The sequence below is a fragment of the Gymnoscopelus braueri genome, assembly GCF_963280865.1.
Source record: "Gymnoscopelus braueri genome assembly, chromosome: 3".
Taxonomy (NCBI): domain Eukaryota; kingdom Metazoa; phylum Chordata; class Actinopteri; order Myctophiformes; family Myctophidae; genus Gymnoscopelus; species Gymnoscopelus braueri.
In genome coordinates, this window is record NC_137612.1 from 28,788,856 (window position 1) to 28,804,588 (window position 15,733).

At 40.8% G+C, this 15,733-nt stretch overlaps 1 protein-coding gene across 4 annotated transcripts in view; it reads right to left on the bottom strand.

Moving 5' to 3' along the window:
- The window catches only part of LOC308083099 (receptor-type tyrosine-protein phosphatase gamma-like), a 387,100-nt gene that overhangs the window by 115,996 nt on the left and 255,371 nt on the right, over window positions 1-15,733 (bottom strand). For all 4 annotated transcript variants that reach the window (XM_080425241.1, XM_080425240.1, XM_080425239.1 and 1 more), the window contains exon 5: window positions 812-907. In XM_080425241.1, the coding sequence (XP_080281367.1) occupies window positions 812-907 (96 nt within the window). The remainder of the gene's footprint in view (window positions 1-811; window positions 908-15,733) is intronic.

The following is a 15,733-nucleotide window of genomic DNA, read 5'->3' on the forward strand; positions in this document are numbered from 1 at the left end:
GGGGGGGGTGAGTGTGTCTTCTGTAGGCTTTTAAGACATAAGCCCACTGTAAGTGTTTTCAAGTGTTACTTGAAATACACACACACAGTATGCATGTGCGTGTGAGAATATGAGTCAAATAGAGGAGAGAGAGAGAGAGAGACAGAGGATGGAGAGACGGAGAGAATAAAAAAAAATGAGAGAAAAGAATATTAACCGAGAGGTAATGGTCCAAGTAAATGCCCACTTAGGCAATCGATGGCCTCAAATGAACTTTTAATCCTGCCAATTGAGTATGATAGAGTTGACAATGATCCCCAACCCGCCCACCACTCAACTCAACGGGCCAAGAGGATGGCAGAGAGGACTTTATTGGTAGCTGGCCTTTTAGCTTGATCTACAGTTTCACACTCCCAGCGCCCACACACCATTAAAAGACCTCTAACCACTGAAAAAAAACACCACTGTTAGCGCAGCCTAAGACTAATACTGAAATACCAAGGAAGAGCAGCAGTGCAATTAACAGGAGAGAAGAGAAGAGATATGCACATACAGTACAGTACATACTGCAGGCCAGGGCACTATTTTCTTCAGATTCAGATGCTGCTATAATGTTTGCACATACAATGAATTTGTCACATACAGTAAAACATAAATACTGTAAATATATTATATAATATATGTAAATACACACACACACACACACACACACACACACACACACACACACACACACACACACACACACACACACACACACACACACACACACACACACACACACACACACACACACACACACACACACACACACACACACAAATCGTCTCACCTGAAAAAATACAGCCATGGCTGCGACGATCCTCTTCTCTCTCATAGCTGCACTCAGGCTGTCGAAGTCGTCCGAGTTGTACATGTATATCTGCATCTGTTGGAGAGAAAAGCAGTGAGAGAAAGAGAGAGAGAGAGCGGTTAACCACTTAAACCCTACACACTTCATTGACCGAGGTCCCCCAGGGGTCTATACGTGGCCCCCTCCTGTTTCCCTCTACACCATATATCTCTTCACCGAAAGTAGCTTATCTAAAAGCGAGCGTGTAGATCGTCTACTTTTTGCAAAATGTTGGACTATCACGACACACCCAGAAAGGGAATGCTAAGGTTCATTTGTTTATACTGTACATCATACACATGGTCTGTTGACATTAATTCATAAAACAGATTCATACAGTATGGCCTTGTCTACCTTGCAGGCTAGACAAGCCAATACTAATATCCAATACCCCCTTGCTGCTGCAAGTGTGGCAAATTACAATGTCTTAAAAAACGATTTTGTCTTGCAGTAATTATGTAACTCCGCAGAAGACTGGGAATAAAATCAATTTTCCCCCCCTAAAAAGTACTTTCTATAACAACTGGCATCATTTTGGACGGCTGCAATATGCTTAATTTCTTTCAGAGAGTGCCTCGGCAGATTTTTTCAACACCTATGCAGTGTGCTATTTGTGTGCTATAGGAGGAATGATATTTGGAAGAAGCAGTCAGGGATTTCAGTCTACAGCTGATACTTTACATATCCTTGTCTGTGGACACACTATTTGCAACTATTCATTCTCTATACTATTATTTACGCAGACACTGAGCAGACAGCAAAAGATCACACACTATTTTTATGGTGTGGCACTGAAGGTACCAGCTGTCTAAAACAGAGTTTGTATGTATATATATATATATATATATATATATATATATATATATATATATATATATATATATATATATATATATATATTCTTTACAAACATTACTGGATGTGTGCGTATTCAGGGGGCAAAACTGCTTTGACTGAAACATGCACTCTAATCAGCTGTCCGTGAATAAAGTAATCTAGAGCAGCGCTGCAGTGCATGATCACATGATCACAAGTACAAGTCTGTCTCAAACTAGAAAGCTGTGTTCCAGATGCTGTAAAGACTGCTGTGTTCTGCCCGCTACTGTGTTTGCCCAGAACCCTGTCTATGTCCCCTGAGTAGACCCTCTGTATGTCCCAAGGAAAGTAGACCAATCATAGTGAACTGCACAGCCCAGCTGACACTGCTACACACTACACTAATCATTGTCCCCACAAAAGTAGACTGTAGGGTGACATATTTAAGAGCAACAAGTGCGTAGTCACACCTATTACGCGTCAAGCTAATCGCTGCACACAGGATGAATCGGTCATCCCTACACACACTCGGGGAGAGACTCTTTCTTGACAGTTTGTAAGTGGGCCATGTTGTAGAGACTTGTGGGTCACCTCTTTGACTTGGTTGAGAGTCCTTGCCCCATTGATTTAACTTAGCCGTGCCCCTTTCCAGATTTTTTCCAAAATTACTGTCCCTTTTGAACCACCAAATGTGTGGGTCACCTCAATAGATGCGATGGAGAGTCCCTGTGTGATTGGTCAATAGCCTATTTGATAGTCCATATATTTTGAACCACTTGTCGTACAGACTTAAGGATTTCCCCCACTGGATTCAGTTGATCTTCACTGAGGTTATCACAGCAACCGCCTACTACAGCCTAGCAACCACCTGTTTTGCACCTACATGTACCAACACCCAATCTCATCAGTTGCTATAAACTAATTTGCTCTACTTAATACATAATACAATATTTAACTGCAGTCTGTGTATGTTTGCTTTGTTTGCCGCATATTTTGTGTGTTTACACACAAAGTAGAATTTATAACCAAACTGAAGCAGGACATTTTGTCTATCCTTTTTGTATTTTGTTGACTTGAGTAGGCTAAGTATCTTCTATTGCTAAATATTTATTATGTCTGTTGTACTCTCATCTAATTCCTGTCTGCTGAAACAAACCCAAATGTCACTTTTGGGGTAAATTAACCTTCTTCTAGTTACATTTAGACTGTATTTGGAACCTCATATTCTTTTAATAGGGCTGATTTAATGATATTCTAAAGGTAGTGCCTCACAGAAAAACCCAATTTGGGCTAGAGTGATTGCATACGGGCACTTAATCTATTTTGATCTCATGGATACCTCGACAAGACTAGGGCAATCTATGTGGGTCCTGTCATTAAAAGAAAGCGATTATTTTCTTTACCCATAAACACTGCACTGATTGCTTAACCTGTTGTTGGCTGAAGTTCATGCTGCTTGGTCTGATCACTATATAAGAATAAGAATGTCTGCTAAATGCCTACAGTATATTGTAATTATATGCTGTACAGTATGAGGTAATTTAATAGCTCTGACCTCCACTCTATCTATTGTATATTGTGTACTCAATCAAATCTATTGAAGACATCTTATAACCTGCACGCTTGCACACACACACACACACACACACACACACACACACATGCATGCGTGCGTGCGCGCGTGCGTGCGCACACACGCACGCACGCACGCACTCCCACGCATGCACACCCACACATGCACGCACACACATCAGAATCGATTTAAAAATAATTTTAATCACATATAAAGCACTACACAGGCTGGCCCCAATTTACATATTTAAATTATTGAGCCCTCAGGACACTGTGAGATCGCTCAGGTCTTGTGATCAAGGCCTTCTAACTGTCAAAAAATCGAGACTAAAAATAAAGGGTGACCGATCCTTTACAGTTGCAGCCCCCACTCTGTGGAATCTCCTACCCCTGGCAATAAAAAAAATGCAGAGTCAGTTAATTATTTTAAAAAGCTGCCAGAAACTCACATGTTTCACAAGTACTTTGTCTTACAGAGTTGTATTGAAAGGCACTTTATGAATAAAGTTGACCTTACCTTACCTTTCACACGTGTATGCACACACACGTGCATGCACATGTACACACACACGTGCGCGCAGACAGACAGACAGACAGACAGACAGACAGACAGACAGACAGACAGACAGACAGACAGACAGACAGACAGACAGACAGACAGACAGACAGACAGACAGACAGACAGACAGACAGACAGACACACATACACACACACACACACACACACACACACACACACAGACAGACAGACAGACAGACAGACAGACAGACACACACACACCGACATACAGAAATTTGCCTCTCTGTTGGTTGTCATGGTGATACTTAGAAATGACGCACACTGACGCAGTCAGCTCCTTTCTCATACTTTCATGTATGTATTTTACAGACATCACATAACCATGGCAGAATCTACTCTAAGTGTGTTTGTGTGTGTACACACACACACACACACACACACACACACACACACACACACACACACACACACACACACACACACACACATGCATACTAAGTACATACAGTATGCCTGTGTTTACATAACAGCTCCAGTAGAATCCATTGTGCTTATGCAGAGAGCATTCTCGCCTGCCAAAAGCCATTTTCTGGCATTTTGTCTTTGCCAAGATCACTGTCTCAATTGTCAATATTTTCTCTAGTAGCATTTTTCACTGTTGACTAATCCTTCTATAAAGATCTGTGTGCATCCGGATGTCTATACTGTGTGGTAAACAGCTGTACAGAAGCCTGTTTGGTGGATTTCTAGTACACTCGATTTTATTTATTTGTTTTGTTTTGACTTTGTGTTTTTAAGTTCAGTTCCTTTTGTTTAGTTTTTAAAGCAGGTTTGCTAGTTTAGTTTAGAATTTATTTTGTGAAAAGGCTTAGTTTTGTTTGTATTAGTTTTAGTGTTGTTTTAGTTTTTCAATGGAAGATCGGGTAGTCAGGGGTGAGATTCAAATAGCTCAGAAAAATAGACAAGGCAATTTTTGCTATTTGTAAGAAAAATATTGTATACTGACAAAGACTAAAATGAAGGACATTTTCTCTATGATTTTAGTTTTGTAAACACACAATACAGTTTCAGTTAGTTATCAGTTTTTTGGGGCTAATTCAATTTTTATTTCAGCTCACAAAAATATTTTGTCAATTCATTGCTTTGTTATTTCGTTGGTGGTGGTGAGCTGTAATGACAAATTCTCTCACAGAGAACAGGTCTTTACACACAGGGAGCATGATGAATAAAAATCTAATCTAAAAATATGTCAGCGAATATTTCACATCAACTATAAACCATTCATACAGGGGAAATTAATTCCCCAAAAAACTAACAAACTTTCCCCAGTGTGTAAGGACCTTAACCACTTAAGCCCTCGATTCTTAGTAAAACGGACCTGAGTTGCAACTGTACTTCCAATTTTTTCACTCTACACCAAATCTCTGATCTGCTATTTTTGGCAGATTGTTTCCCCCAGAACAGGGATGCTGGGGTTCAAGTAGTTAATTGTGAATACTGAGGATCACACTGACTTTTATCACTGAGCACAATGACTGGAATTTCCCTTGAGGAGACCAATAAGAGCTGACAATTAATTTAACTCAGAAATGAATTAACACAGTGGTGCTATTATAGATTATGATTACGAAAGCCAATTATGAGAAAAAAGAAAATACAAAATACGTGAAAATAGCTATCCAGTGCTTTGTGAGTTTGTAGATCTGCTATGTGCGCTGCACAACACCATCGTATGACAAAGAACAGGGCTTAAATGGTTAGTGTCCCAGTACAAAACCAGTCAAGAACATAGCTGTGACAGATGTGAGTGATGGGGAACCTGCATCCCTAATGGCTGCAAAAGGATCATAACTTGAAAGCTGCAAAGTACACTTTGTGCAGACCTTGTGGTACTGTAGTGTGTCAACGTTACAATAATCCAATAATTAAAAGCATGGCGACACATGGGCATGACAGTTTAACATTTTACAGACAGTTGTATTGGATGGTGAATGAGAGTCCTGAAATTGCAGGGGCAAGTCTACATTATGGTGACAGTTCTTGGTTTTAATGGACCACTTCTGTCTCCCAGAGCGAACGTTTCTAAAACAGATGGCTTCTTGGGTCTGCATGGGCAGCAGACATCCATTCTGTCCTTTTGCTTGGCCTAGCCTAGGAGTCAAACAGACCCTTTATGAAGGGTAGCTAACAGCCGATGGCCCACTTAACATTACAGACAGCACAGATGTGCTGAAAAAAAACAAAGCAGTAGGATGATCAAATCCAGACTATAACAGAACTGGGAGGAAAATGTGATTATTGATGTATAAACATGGAACAGGATTGTTGTGAGATATTGATCTTCCGCTGCAACAGGAACAGAATGTTTTTCTGGTCTGGTCAATGAGAGGTTCTCATCTAATTTGAGGATGATGATGATGATGATGATGATGATGATGATGATGATGATGATGATGGTGATGGTTCTGAACTTGAGCGACTTGGCTAAGTTCACACAGTTAAACACTCAATGTTAATTTATCCATTTGTAACTCTGAGAGCGTACAAATGAAACTCAATCAATTTGGTAAATTAACACTTATTTTGCAATGCACAATAAGCCACAGGGGGGAGCAGCCGAGCAGGAGGGGAAGACTAGATCATTTAGAAATCACTCCTCAAGAGAGAGTCAAGAGATTCAAGAGGGTTTTATTTGTCACTCACTCATACAGATACGAGCAACAAATGTTGGTGTGGCATGCTCTGTAAGACCGCTAACAACAACAATACAATATAACAAGATAATAATAATGATAATGCTGGATGTAATACAAAGAAGAAGAGATTTAAAAACAAACAAAACAAAAAAAACACTTCAGCAGATAAAAATAAAGTTGGCAATAGTACAGGTAAAAACTATTTTAGCAGCAATCATCTCTACAGTTGTAAGCGTGTTCAGCATTAGATTGTTAGCAGCACACACAACACGATGCCACCCACAATGTTCTTGGACTCGTCATTACTGGCCGTGAAAGCACAGTGTTTTGGAATGCAAATCTCACCAGTTTGGACAGGTAAGCAGGAGGTAGAAGAATCACCGGGATACAGGGGTGGGGGAGTTGAGGAAAAGGGAAGAGCACACAGGCCTGTGGGTATCTGGACTGACAGGCAGGCACACAAATTGGTTCCTATTCCTAAGTAAATGTGATAGCCACCAGCAGATTGATGGGGTGATAATATGGGTAACAGGGAATCAGGGCCTGATTCTAGAGAGGGAGCCTGTGAATTGGGGAATTGGTATCCGAGGAAGGCAGCCAGCGTATAAATGAACCTCTCCCAGCCCAGAGGTAGTGACGGGAAAATAGCAGCCGCTTTGGAGTTGCTGTTATTGGATGAAGCAGAATTGAAATCCTTTCAGTCACGGAGCAGCTTCCGGATGATGCTGTTGTGTATGGGGAGCTGAATTCTGCCTGCATACTTCATGTTTAATCTCCCTTGGATGAAAGATATGAATGCGACTAACTGTTGGAATATATTGTAAATCAATATAGCAAATCGAAGAAATAAATAAACCTGGCCTTAAGATCGGAGATGAGTCAGTTGAGATAGTGCGCAGGTTGGATTGCAGCCTGCATCTCCGTGTCTTCACTCTGCCAGCAGAACGTTGCGTGTGTGTCACTGCTCACTTAGCATTTGGCCCTTTGCGATGCTCCCTCCATATTCATTGGGTAGAGACAAAATTCCCACTTGCAAACAACAAACCGAGAGCATCTGCCAGTTGTCGACACAGGCAGTGTGCTCAGAGGGCTGCCAGCCACATTGTTGTACTGCTGTTCAACCACTTGCTAAACTGCTGTGTAAGGGTGGCATGGACTGTATTTTACAAGTAACGTTACAAAAAAGGGGACACGCGCAAAATAGTATTACATGCAGCCAGTCTCATATGAAGGTCAACATGTGGGAAAAACCCTCAACATCTAAGTTATATAAATAAATTATGTGTAAAAGGAATCTCCAGTGTGTAGGCTTGTGTGTGAATAGCTAACTGGAGCACATCCATCAAATCTATCAAATTATGGATATGAACATCAAATATTTACATATCATTATTTATGAATATATAAAGTAATAGGTAATTAACTGGTATAAACTTTTACCTTATAACGTTGATTGATTGTTTATGATCCTGTGTATATACGGTATGCAGATATGTATTGGGCCACCTATTGAGGTATTACTGTCGTTGTATTCTGATTATATATATTCAGTATATATACGAATATATATATATTGCATAACATACAGTAAATAAAAAATGGAAATAATGAGCATGTGATGGTACTGCCATTCAGCAACACGGTCTATACACTGAATTAGATTGTGTCAAGTGTCTACGGATGAACTGATAAGCTAGATTCTCCCTTTGTGTTCAATCAGGAATGTAGGAGTTTTAGTAATGGAATTATATTAAAATTCATGTGTGCTGAAGGCTGGGCAATTGCATTAATTCAAATGTATGACTACTTTATTGAATTTATTAGATTAGATTTCATTCCATTTACAGAGTCAACATGAGTACGTTAAAACCTACTATCAGAATTAGGTCTTAGAAATGATAACGCAGGCTGTACTTTCCCATAAAAACTGGGAACGCATCTGTGCAACCACTTCAACCACTATTTTACTTCAATATACTTTATACTTTATACTTTAATGGCTATTCAAAAATAGCAGATCTACAAGCTCGTGAAAATCATGAAAATATTTGCAAATCTTTGAATATACATATTTTTTAAAGCAAACATTTTTAACTAACATCCTTGCTTCTGGGGGGTCCCTGGAACAAAATATTTTGAGATGGGGGTCGGCGGCCAAATACATATCATTTTGGGAGTCCTTGACATGAAAAAGTTTGAGAACCACTGATATATATAGCTAGGATTTAGAAGACATTTTGTAGAATTGGAACCTCAGGCCTTAATGGGCTAATACTGATAGTAAATGGGTGATAGTGAGCTTTACATTCATGTAAAGTTGTATTAAAGGTGCTGTATGTGATATTAAAACAAAAGGTTTCATCAGCTTGAATGTTATAGTGTTCCAATCTTGTCAGCTAATTTTTGTTTCATCACTTCCCATTTAACTTTGTCATCCTGTATCCTGTATGAGTTTCTCCAGATTGGATGAAATTGGCATCCCAACCTGAAAATGTATTTTCTGCTTACTAAATAGCTGGAGAGACGAGGAGACACCTGTAACCCCTGTAACGGCTATTGTTGGGCAATTGTTCCCCCATGGTAGTCTTATCTTCATGTGTGTCTTGACAACATGAGAATATTATCTTGCTGAAGGCCGAAGAAGCTGGACATCATACACCACCAAAGGATCCACCACCCTCACATGATAGAGAAGAGAGGACAACAAACACATGACTGCTGAAAAAGAGCGGTAAGCATGGCTGGAAGGACAGAAACCATTGGCTGTACAAAAAGGAGGGTAGATTGGGATGCAGCTCATGCCGAGATGCAAATACTTTGTTAATGTCTGACAAAGGCAACATTTACTTTTATGATGAATGGATCAATTGATGATTATTTTTCTATGAGACCATTTTCAAAGTAAGAAAACGGCTGTCAAATCTAGATTATTGGGTGGTGTATGAGTTTAATGTTAGTCACAGACACAGGCCACATGCTTTGCCTATGCATCTTGCCTGCTTCTTTACCGTGTTCGCTGACCGTGACCCCTTACTCCAAACGCTGGTGTGGTTCGTGCCTCCCGGCGTAATGAATAATATATGTGTCTGTCTGTGTGTGTGTGTTTGTTTTGTTTTAGTCTGGTCTCTGTGGTATACAGTATAGTGAACCTATTTAACTAAATAGTGGTTACGAAGATGAACGTGGAATAACCTTGATTTGATTTTGTTCTTTGGAACCCTTTCCATCTCATCTCATCTCATTTTTAATTGTCCGCTCTGGTGCTGGTATTTGTTCTATTATGTGTCCATGTATTTCTGCTTTTTGTCAAAAGGGCAGTCTAACTAGAATGTTGTGGTTATGTGGTCAGAGCATTGAATGGTCTCACGTTTCTCAACACCTTGTGATTGCAAAAATATGAGTACTGTGTTACTGACGTACATCTACGGTATCAACAAAAGGATGTAAGACCTGCAACTTATACAAATAGCAGTGAGAGAGGAGTGACAACAAGAGAGAAGGGAGAAAAACTGAGAAGAAAAGAAAATTAGATCAGAGATTGAGTTGCTTTGCTTCCCTCTTCCCTATCAGGCACGGGGGGAGGTTGTTTGGCTACGTCTTCCTTCCTTGCGGTACAACAAACAACCATGTTTTTCCTCTCTCAAAAACACTTCTGAGAAGACAGAGGGGAACCCCTGCTGCTACACAGACAGGAGAGGTGGGCGGAGGTCCACTTCCATGCCTCTACACATCTTCACATCAGACAAAAAGAGGTGGCACACGCTATCCCTGGCTTGTGCGGGCCAGGAGACTTAGCTTTCACTCACAATCAATGCCAGAGGATAGCTGATAGCCAGGTCAAGGTCCTCGAGTTAAAAATACATCTTCTTCTTCCTCCACCCTTCCTAGAGGAGTGTGTGAAGTGTCTAGGTGTTGAGTCTGCTCTGCTCTGCTCAGAGCACAGGCACAGCCTCACACAGAACCAAACAATCTTCAAAGAAAGCGGTTAGAGGACGTGCACCCGGCCTCGCTCATTACAGCCAATCAAACTCTTCCTGTGTTGCTGTGACCCAGGTGTAAAGTAACTAAGTGCATTTACTCAAGTACTGAATGTTGAGGTACTTTTACTTTACCGGAGCATTTCCAATTGTCTATACTTTTACTTCTACTCCACTACTGTACATCTCAGAGGCAAATATTGTACTTATTGATGCAAATATTGTGCATCGCGTCGCGTTGTGAGCTTGTAGATCTGCTATTTTCAAACATTTTAGTACTTTTACTTTTGATAATTTAAGTACATTTTGATACCAATACTTTTGTACTTTTACTCAAGTACATTTTTAATTCTGTTACTTGTAACAGAGTACTTCTAACATTGCAGTATTGATACTTTTACTTAAGTAAAATATTTGAGTATACTTTTTCCACCACTGCTGTGACCCCCATACGCCTACTGCACGGAGGTACATAGAGATGTACCGAATTACCGATCCAATTTTTCCTTCCCGATACCGATTCCGATATCCAACAACCCATAACTTGCATATCGGTCGATACTGAGTACCGATCCGATACCAGTGGGTACTGAGAGTGTACAAATGTTCCATTTGTTCCAACATTTCCGTGCAGATCCAAGTTAGTAAAATAATAACGTAAATAGTACAGTAAGAGTATAGAACAGTTGTGCAACATCAACTGAAGTATTCAAAATATTACTGACATCATCATGTGATAATGGCAGAATGGCATGGCATACTCGCTGATACCGACACCAGCATTTTAGGCAGTATCGGCAGCTTTTCGGATACTGGTATCTGTATCAGAACAACTCTAGAGGTACAGCATCAATCTGAACTGAATTAGAATGTGATTTATTAAGACTTTCATGTCAGCGTGTGCATCATGAACTTGAACGTACAAAATAAAAGTTATGCAGTATGAAATCCAGGCTGAAATAAAAATACACGAATGCTCTTAAAAGAGCCAGGGACGGTTTTCTCAGCGAGCTGCCATCCCTACCTGAGAAGCGAGCTCCACCACAGTGAGTAATGGACAAGACAAGAGGCTTGCAGTCTTGAATGACTGACATCTTTTATCCTCCTGCTAGACGGTAAGACACAGCAAGCGCCTCCTCCTCACAGGGAACAGTGAGAGCGATTATAAAGGCTGGCGATGTCAATCACGGTGGCCGACGCACTGGTGAGTGACGCACGCTGCATTGTGTATTCCCTTTCCAGTTGAAATAAAGGCACTTTTCCAATTGAGTGCGATCCATTCCAGTGATCGCTAGCGGTACTGCTGAGCAGAGAGTAAGGCCATGATTTAAACTTTGTCGTATGCCTGTGTCGTTTGGCTGAAAATAGCCAATCTGCAAGCTCACAGCGCGTTGCGATGAGTTAAATCAGCTATTTTCAGCGATCGTTGACGACATATAAACTAAGCATTAGAGATTGAAGCTATAGTGCTTGTGCTCCACTGTTCTAATTACAAACTGGCTGATATGAAAGCCGTGATGATAAACGGGTTAATAATGGTGTTTCAGAGCTCCACTGCTTCAATAGGGCTTTTACAGCATGTCCTTGTCCTTTAGTTTATGGGCCCACGCTACCGTGGACAAACAGCACGCAACAACCAACACAGCTGTACGTGCCTCTCTATACCCATTCTATACATGTTGCTTTCACCAGCATGTTGCATTCTGATGGAATAAGGCGTTTGCATGCGTACTCTTCTTCCATACTCCCCAACAATTAACAGTCCATAGATACCATGCATCCTTCACAGTAACACATACCTTATTTACATTTGTATGTATGCTCATGTATATACTGTACAGACGTGTATGTATAGTATACAACTTCCATACTTCCAGAGGACATGAGTTCACACACGCACACGCACACGCACACGCTTACTGTAATTATGTGGAGGCACATGCGCGCACATACAGCACACACATGCATGCGCACACACACACACACACACACACACACACACACACACACCCCCACACACACACACACACACACACACACACACACACACACACACACACACACACACACACACACACACACACACACACACACACACACACTCACACACACACACACACACACACACACACACACACACAGAGAGAGAAGTGATCTACTGCACTGTACACCATGAAGCATTAATATCTGGGAACGCAAGCGCGGGAGACAGACTCTCAACATTAACGGGTGGAGGTGATTAATCAGCCAGCCCATACAGCTGACATTTTAATGCATCATTATTATAGATACCCTAAGTGGTTTCTTTGGGAGGGGACGACCAGAGGAGTTAGAGAGAAAGTCCACCTTAAAACAGAACATGTATACGTTATATCAACATCTGAAAACTTTATCATCTCTCTCTCTCTCTCTCTCTCTCTCTCTCTCTCTCTCTGTCAAAGACAGAAAGTAAGAAATACCGTACTCACTTTGTTGACATCTTGTACCAGAGAGAGACTGAGAGGCTACATAGCCAGGAGCCTACACTGTAATCTCAAATGAGCACTATGGATTTTACGGTGTAGCGATAATGACAAAGTGTGAGAGAGACGGTTTGTTGTTGTTTGTTGTTGAGGTTTAAAAATCCCATGTAGAGTCTAATAATACATTCCTAAATCAATTCCTAAAATCTAATTCCCAGTGTATGTGTAGCATTCACATGTCATTGACAATGGGTTGCATTACAGTTTTTCACAATTGTTAACACACAAAAAGCAAAAATTCGGCACAATTTTCACAACCTTAACTTCATGTACTAATCGCTCGACCCAATTTGGCACTACTTCACACTCCCTTATCTGCATTAGACTCTGACTTTCCTTCTTTACACTCATCACTATCATTACATTATCACCTTGTTGTCCAAACACTACACACAATGTTCAGTACATTATCACCTTGTTGTCCAAACACTACACACAATGTTCAGTTGTTGCACACTCTTCTCACGCAAAATCTCAAAGCAACAATTTACAACACACCTTGTTGTTCAAACACTACACACAATGTTCAGTTGCTGCACACACTTCTCACGCAAAATCTCAAAGCATCAATCTATAACACCTAAATAGTCAAATCTCTAAACATTCAGGTCTGGTGAGCAATTTGCACCACCGGGCTGCTCCAGTGCGTGAGTGGTTCCAGGACCACCCACATTTTTCCGTTCTGTACCTTCGACCTTATTCTCCTTTCCTGAATCCCATTGAGGAGTTATTTTGAGCTTGGAGGTGGAAGGTAAATGAACGGAACCCACAGAGCCGGGTCCCACTGCTCCAGGCCATGGAGGAGGCTTGTGGCGACGTCACTGTTAGGGTGTGAATCTTCTGCTATCTCACGATTCGATTCGATTCCGATTCTTGGGGTCACGATTCTGATTATTTTCCGATTTTTTTCAAAACAAACGATTCTCGATTAGTAAAATATGTTTTTTTCCAATTCAAAATCGAAAAATGTCAATTTACAAAAATCGTAAAAATCGATTGCACCCCTAGTCACTGTTGAGGTCTGTCAGGGCTTCATGCGCCACTCGAGGCGTTTCTTCCAACGCTGCTTGGACAGGGAGAACATTGCCTATGATGTGGATGAGGCCCTCTGGCCAGACATGAACCGGAGGCATGATGCCTAAATCATGTAGAGAAATAAAACATTTTTGGCTGCATATTTGTTTTGTTTTATGTTTGAAAAAAGTAGGCCTACACTGAGTCATTTTACAAAAGGAGAAATGGCTCATTCTCCAGAGTCATTGTCATGGTGTGTTCCATTTCTATGATTGTGTTTTCAATTTTGCCCTGCAGTGTGCTGTAAATGCTTGTTAGTGTGCAGCACATGCTTATTGTGTGTACTGTAATGAATGGTATGTGTGTGTCATTTGAAAATATGGCTGTGTGTACCAAATGAAAACACGAGTTCCATTTTGTGAACAGTTAAAAGATTTGATGGCAAAGAGTCATCTTGCAAAGGCAGTGTGGGGTTTAGCATTTTGTGTGTGAGGTTTTCAGTTTTGTGTGTGCAGTTTTGAGAAAGCCGTTATTGTTTGGAGAAACGTGTGTTAACAATAGTGAAAAACTGTAATAGAACGGGGGGGGGGGGGGGGGGGCTTCAGACTTCAACAGCGAAGTGCCAAACTGAACAGAACACACAGTACTTCTTCAGTGCATAAATCTTTCTAAAAGGCTCCCATCACTTTGTAGTGGTTCATGTCCACCTGATGTGAGCAGCCCTGTTACAGGAACACACCGCTGACCTTTAATACAGTTCTTCCTGGCTGTTTATTGACAGCTTGGGTAACCCAGGCAACATGTAAATTAACACCATTTCTTAGCCCCATAACGTGGTCCAAAACTAAACAACCCAAAAAAGAACGCCATCCCTAAACCCTGCAACCACCCCTCCAACAATATTGTGAAGTACGGTCTTAGCTCTCTTGTTTCTATAACTTCAGGGAACTTTTTAATTAATTTATTTTACATAGTAACAAACAATGATAAACTATCTGAAAGCCTGCAGGTATAACATACTGGAACTTGGTTTTAGGGTGGATTTTCTCTTGGAGAAAGACTGCTATTGTCTCTCGGTCTGTACCATCCATCTTGTGCTGCATTGCCTTTGACTGACACAGCCACTTTAGTCATCTCTACACTTTATTCAATTATCAACATGAGGGGAGGATTGGATGGAAAAATGGATTGACAGAATCTTGGTGAAGCCATTTTTCAATATTTCCCCTGTCCTCTCGTTGGCTTGCTTTAGTGTGCATGTGGAATACCCACTAAAATAAACATGCAGGGAGGGAGTGAAGGCTTTGTATGCTGGTATGGGCAGATGGTCGACTCACATGGCAAAAACTCTCAGTTGTGATGTGCCGGTTATAAATCTAAAGACATTTTCTTGATAAGAACATGTTATGCCTGCTGATGGGAATTTGGAATGTATTGTATAAAGGATCATCTGTGCTTCGTATTACTATTTCACACAGTAGCTTTAATGGGAATCATCAATGTGACACATGTTCAATTAACTCTGTGTAGCAAAAGGGAGGATTTTTACTGTGTACACACACATGCACAATATGAACACAGCAAAAGTGTTACAGACAAAAGAGACAAAAGAGAATGCAGTCGGTAGACACTGCGGAGTGAGTCATAGTAGGAAGCAGGGTGGGATGTATCATACACCAGAGCATGGATGTCTAAATCAAACGTAGCCAATACTCTTGCCAACATTCTGAGTAATGCTAAAGATG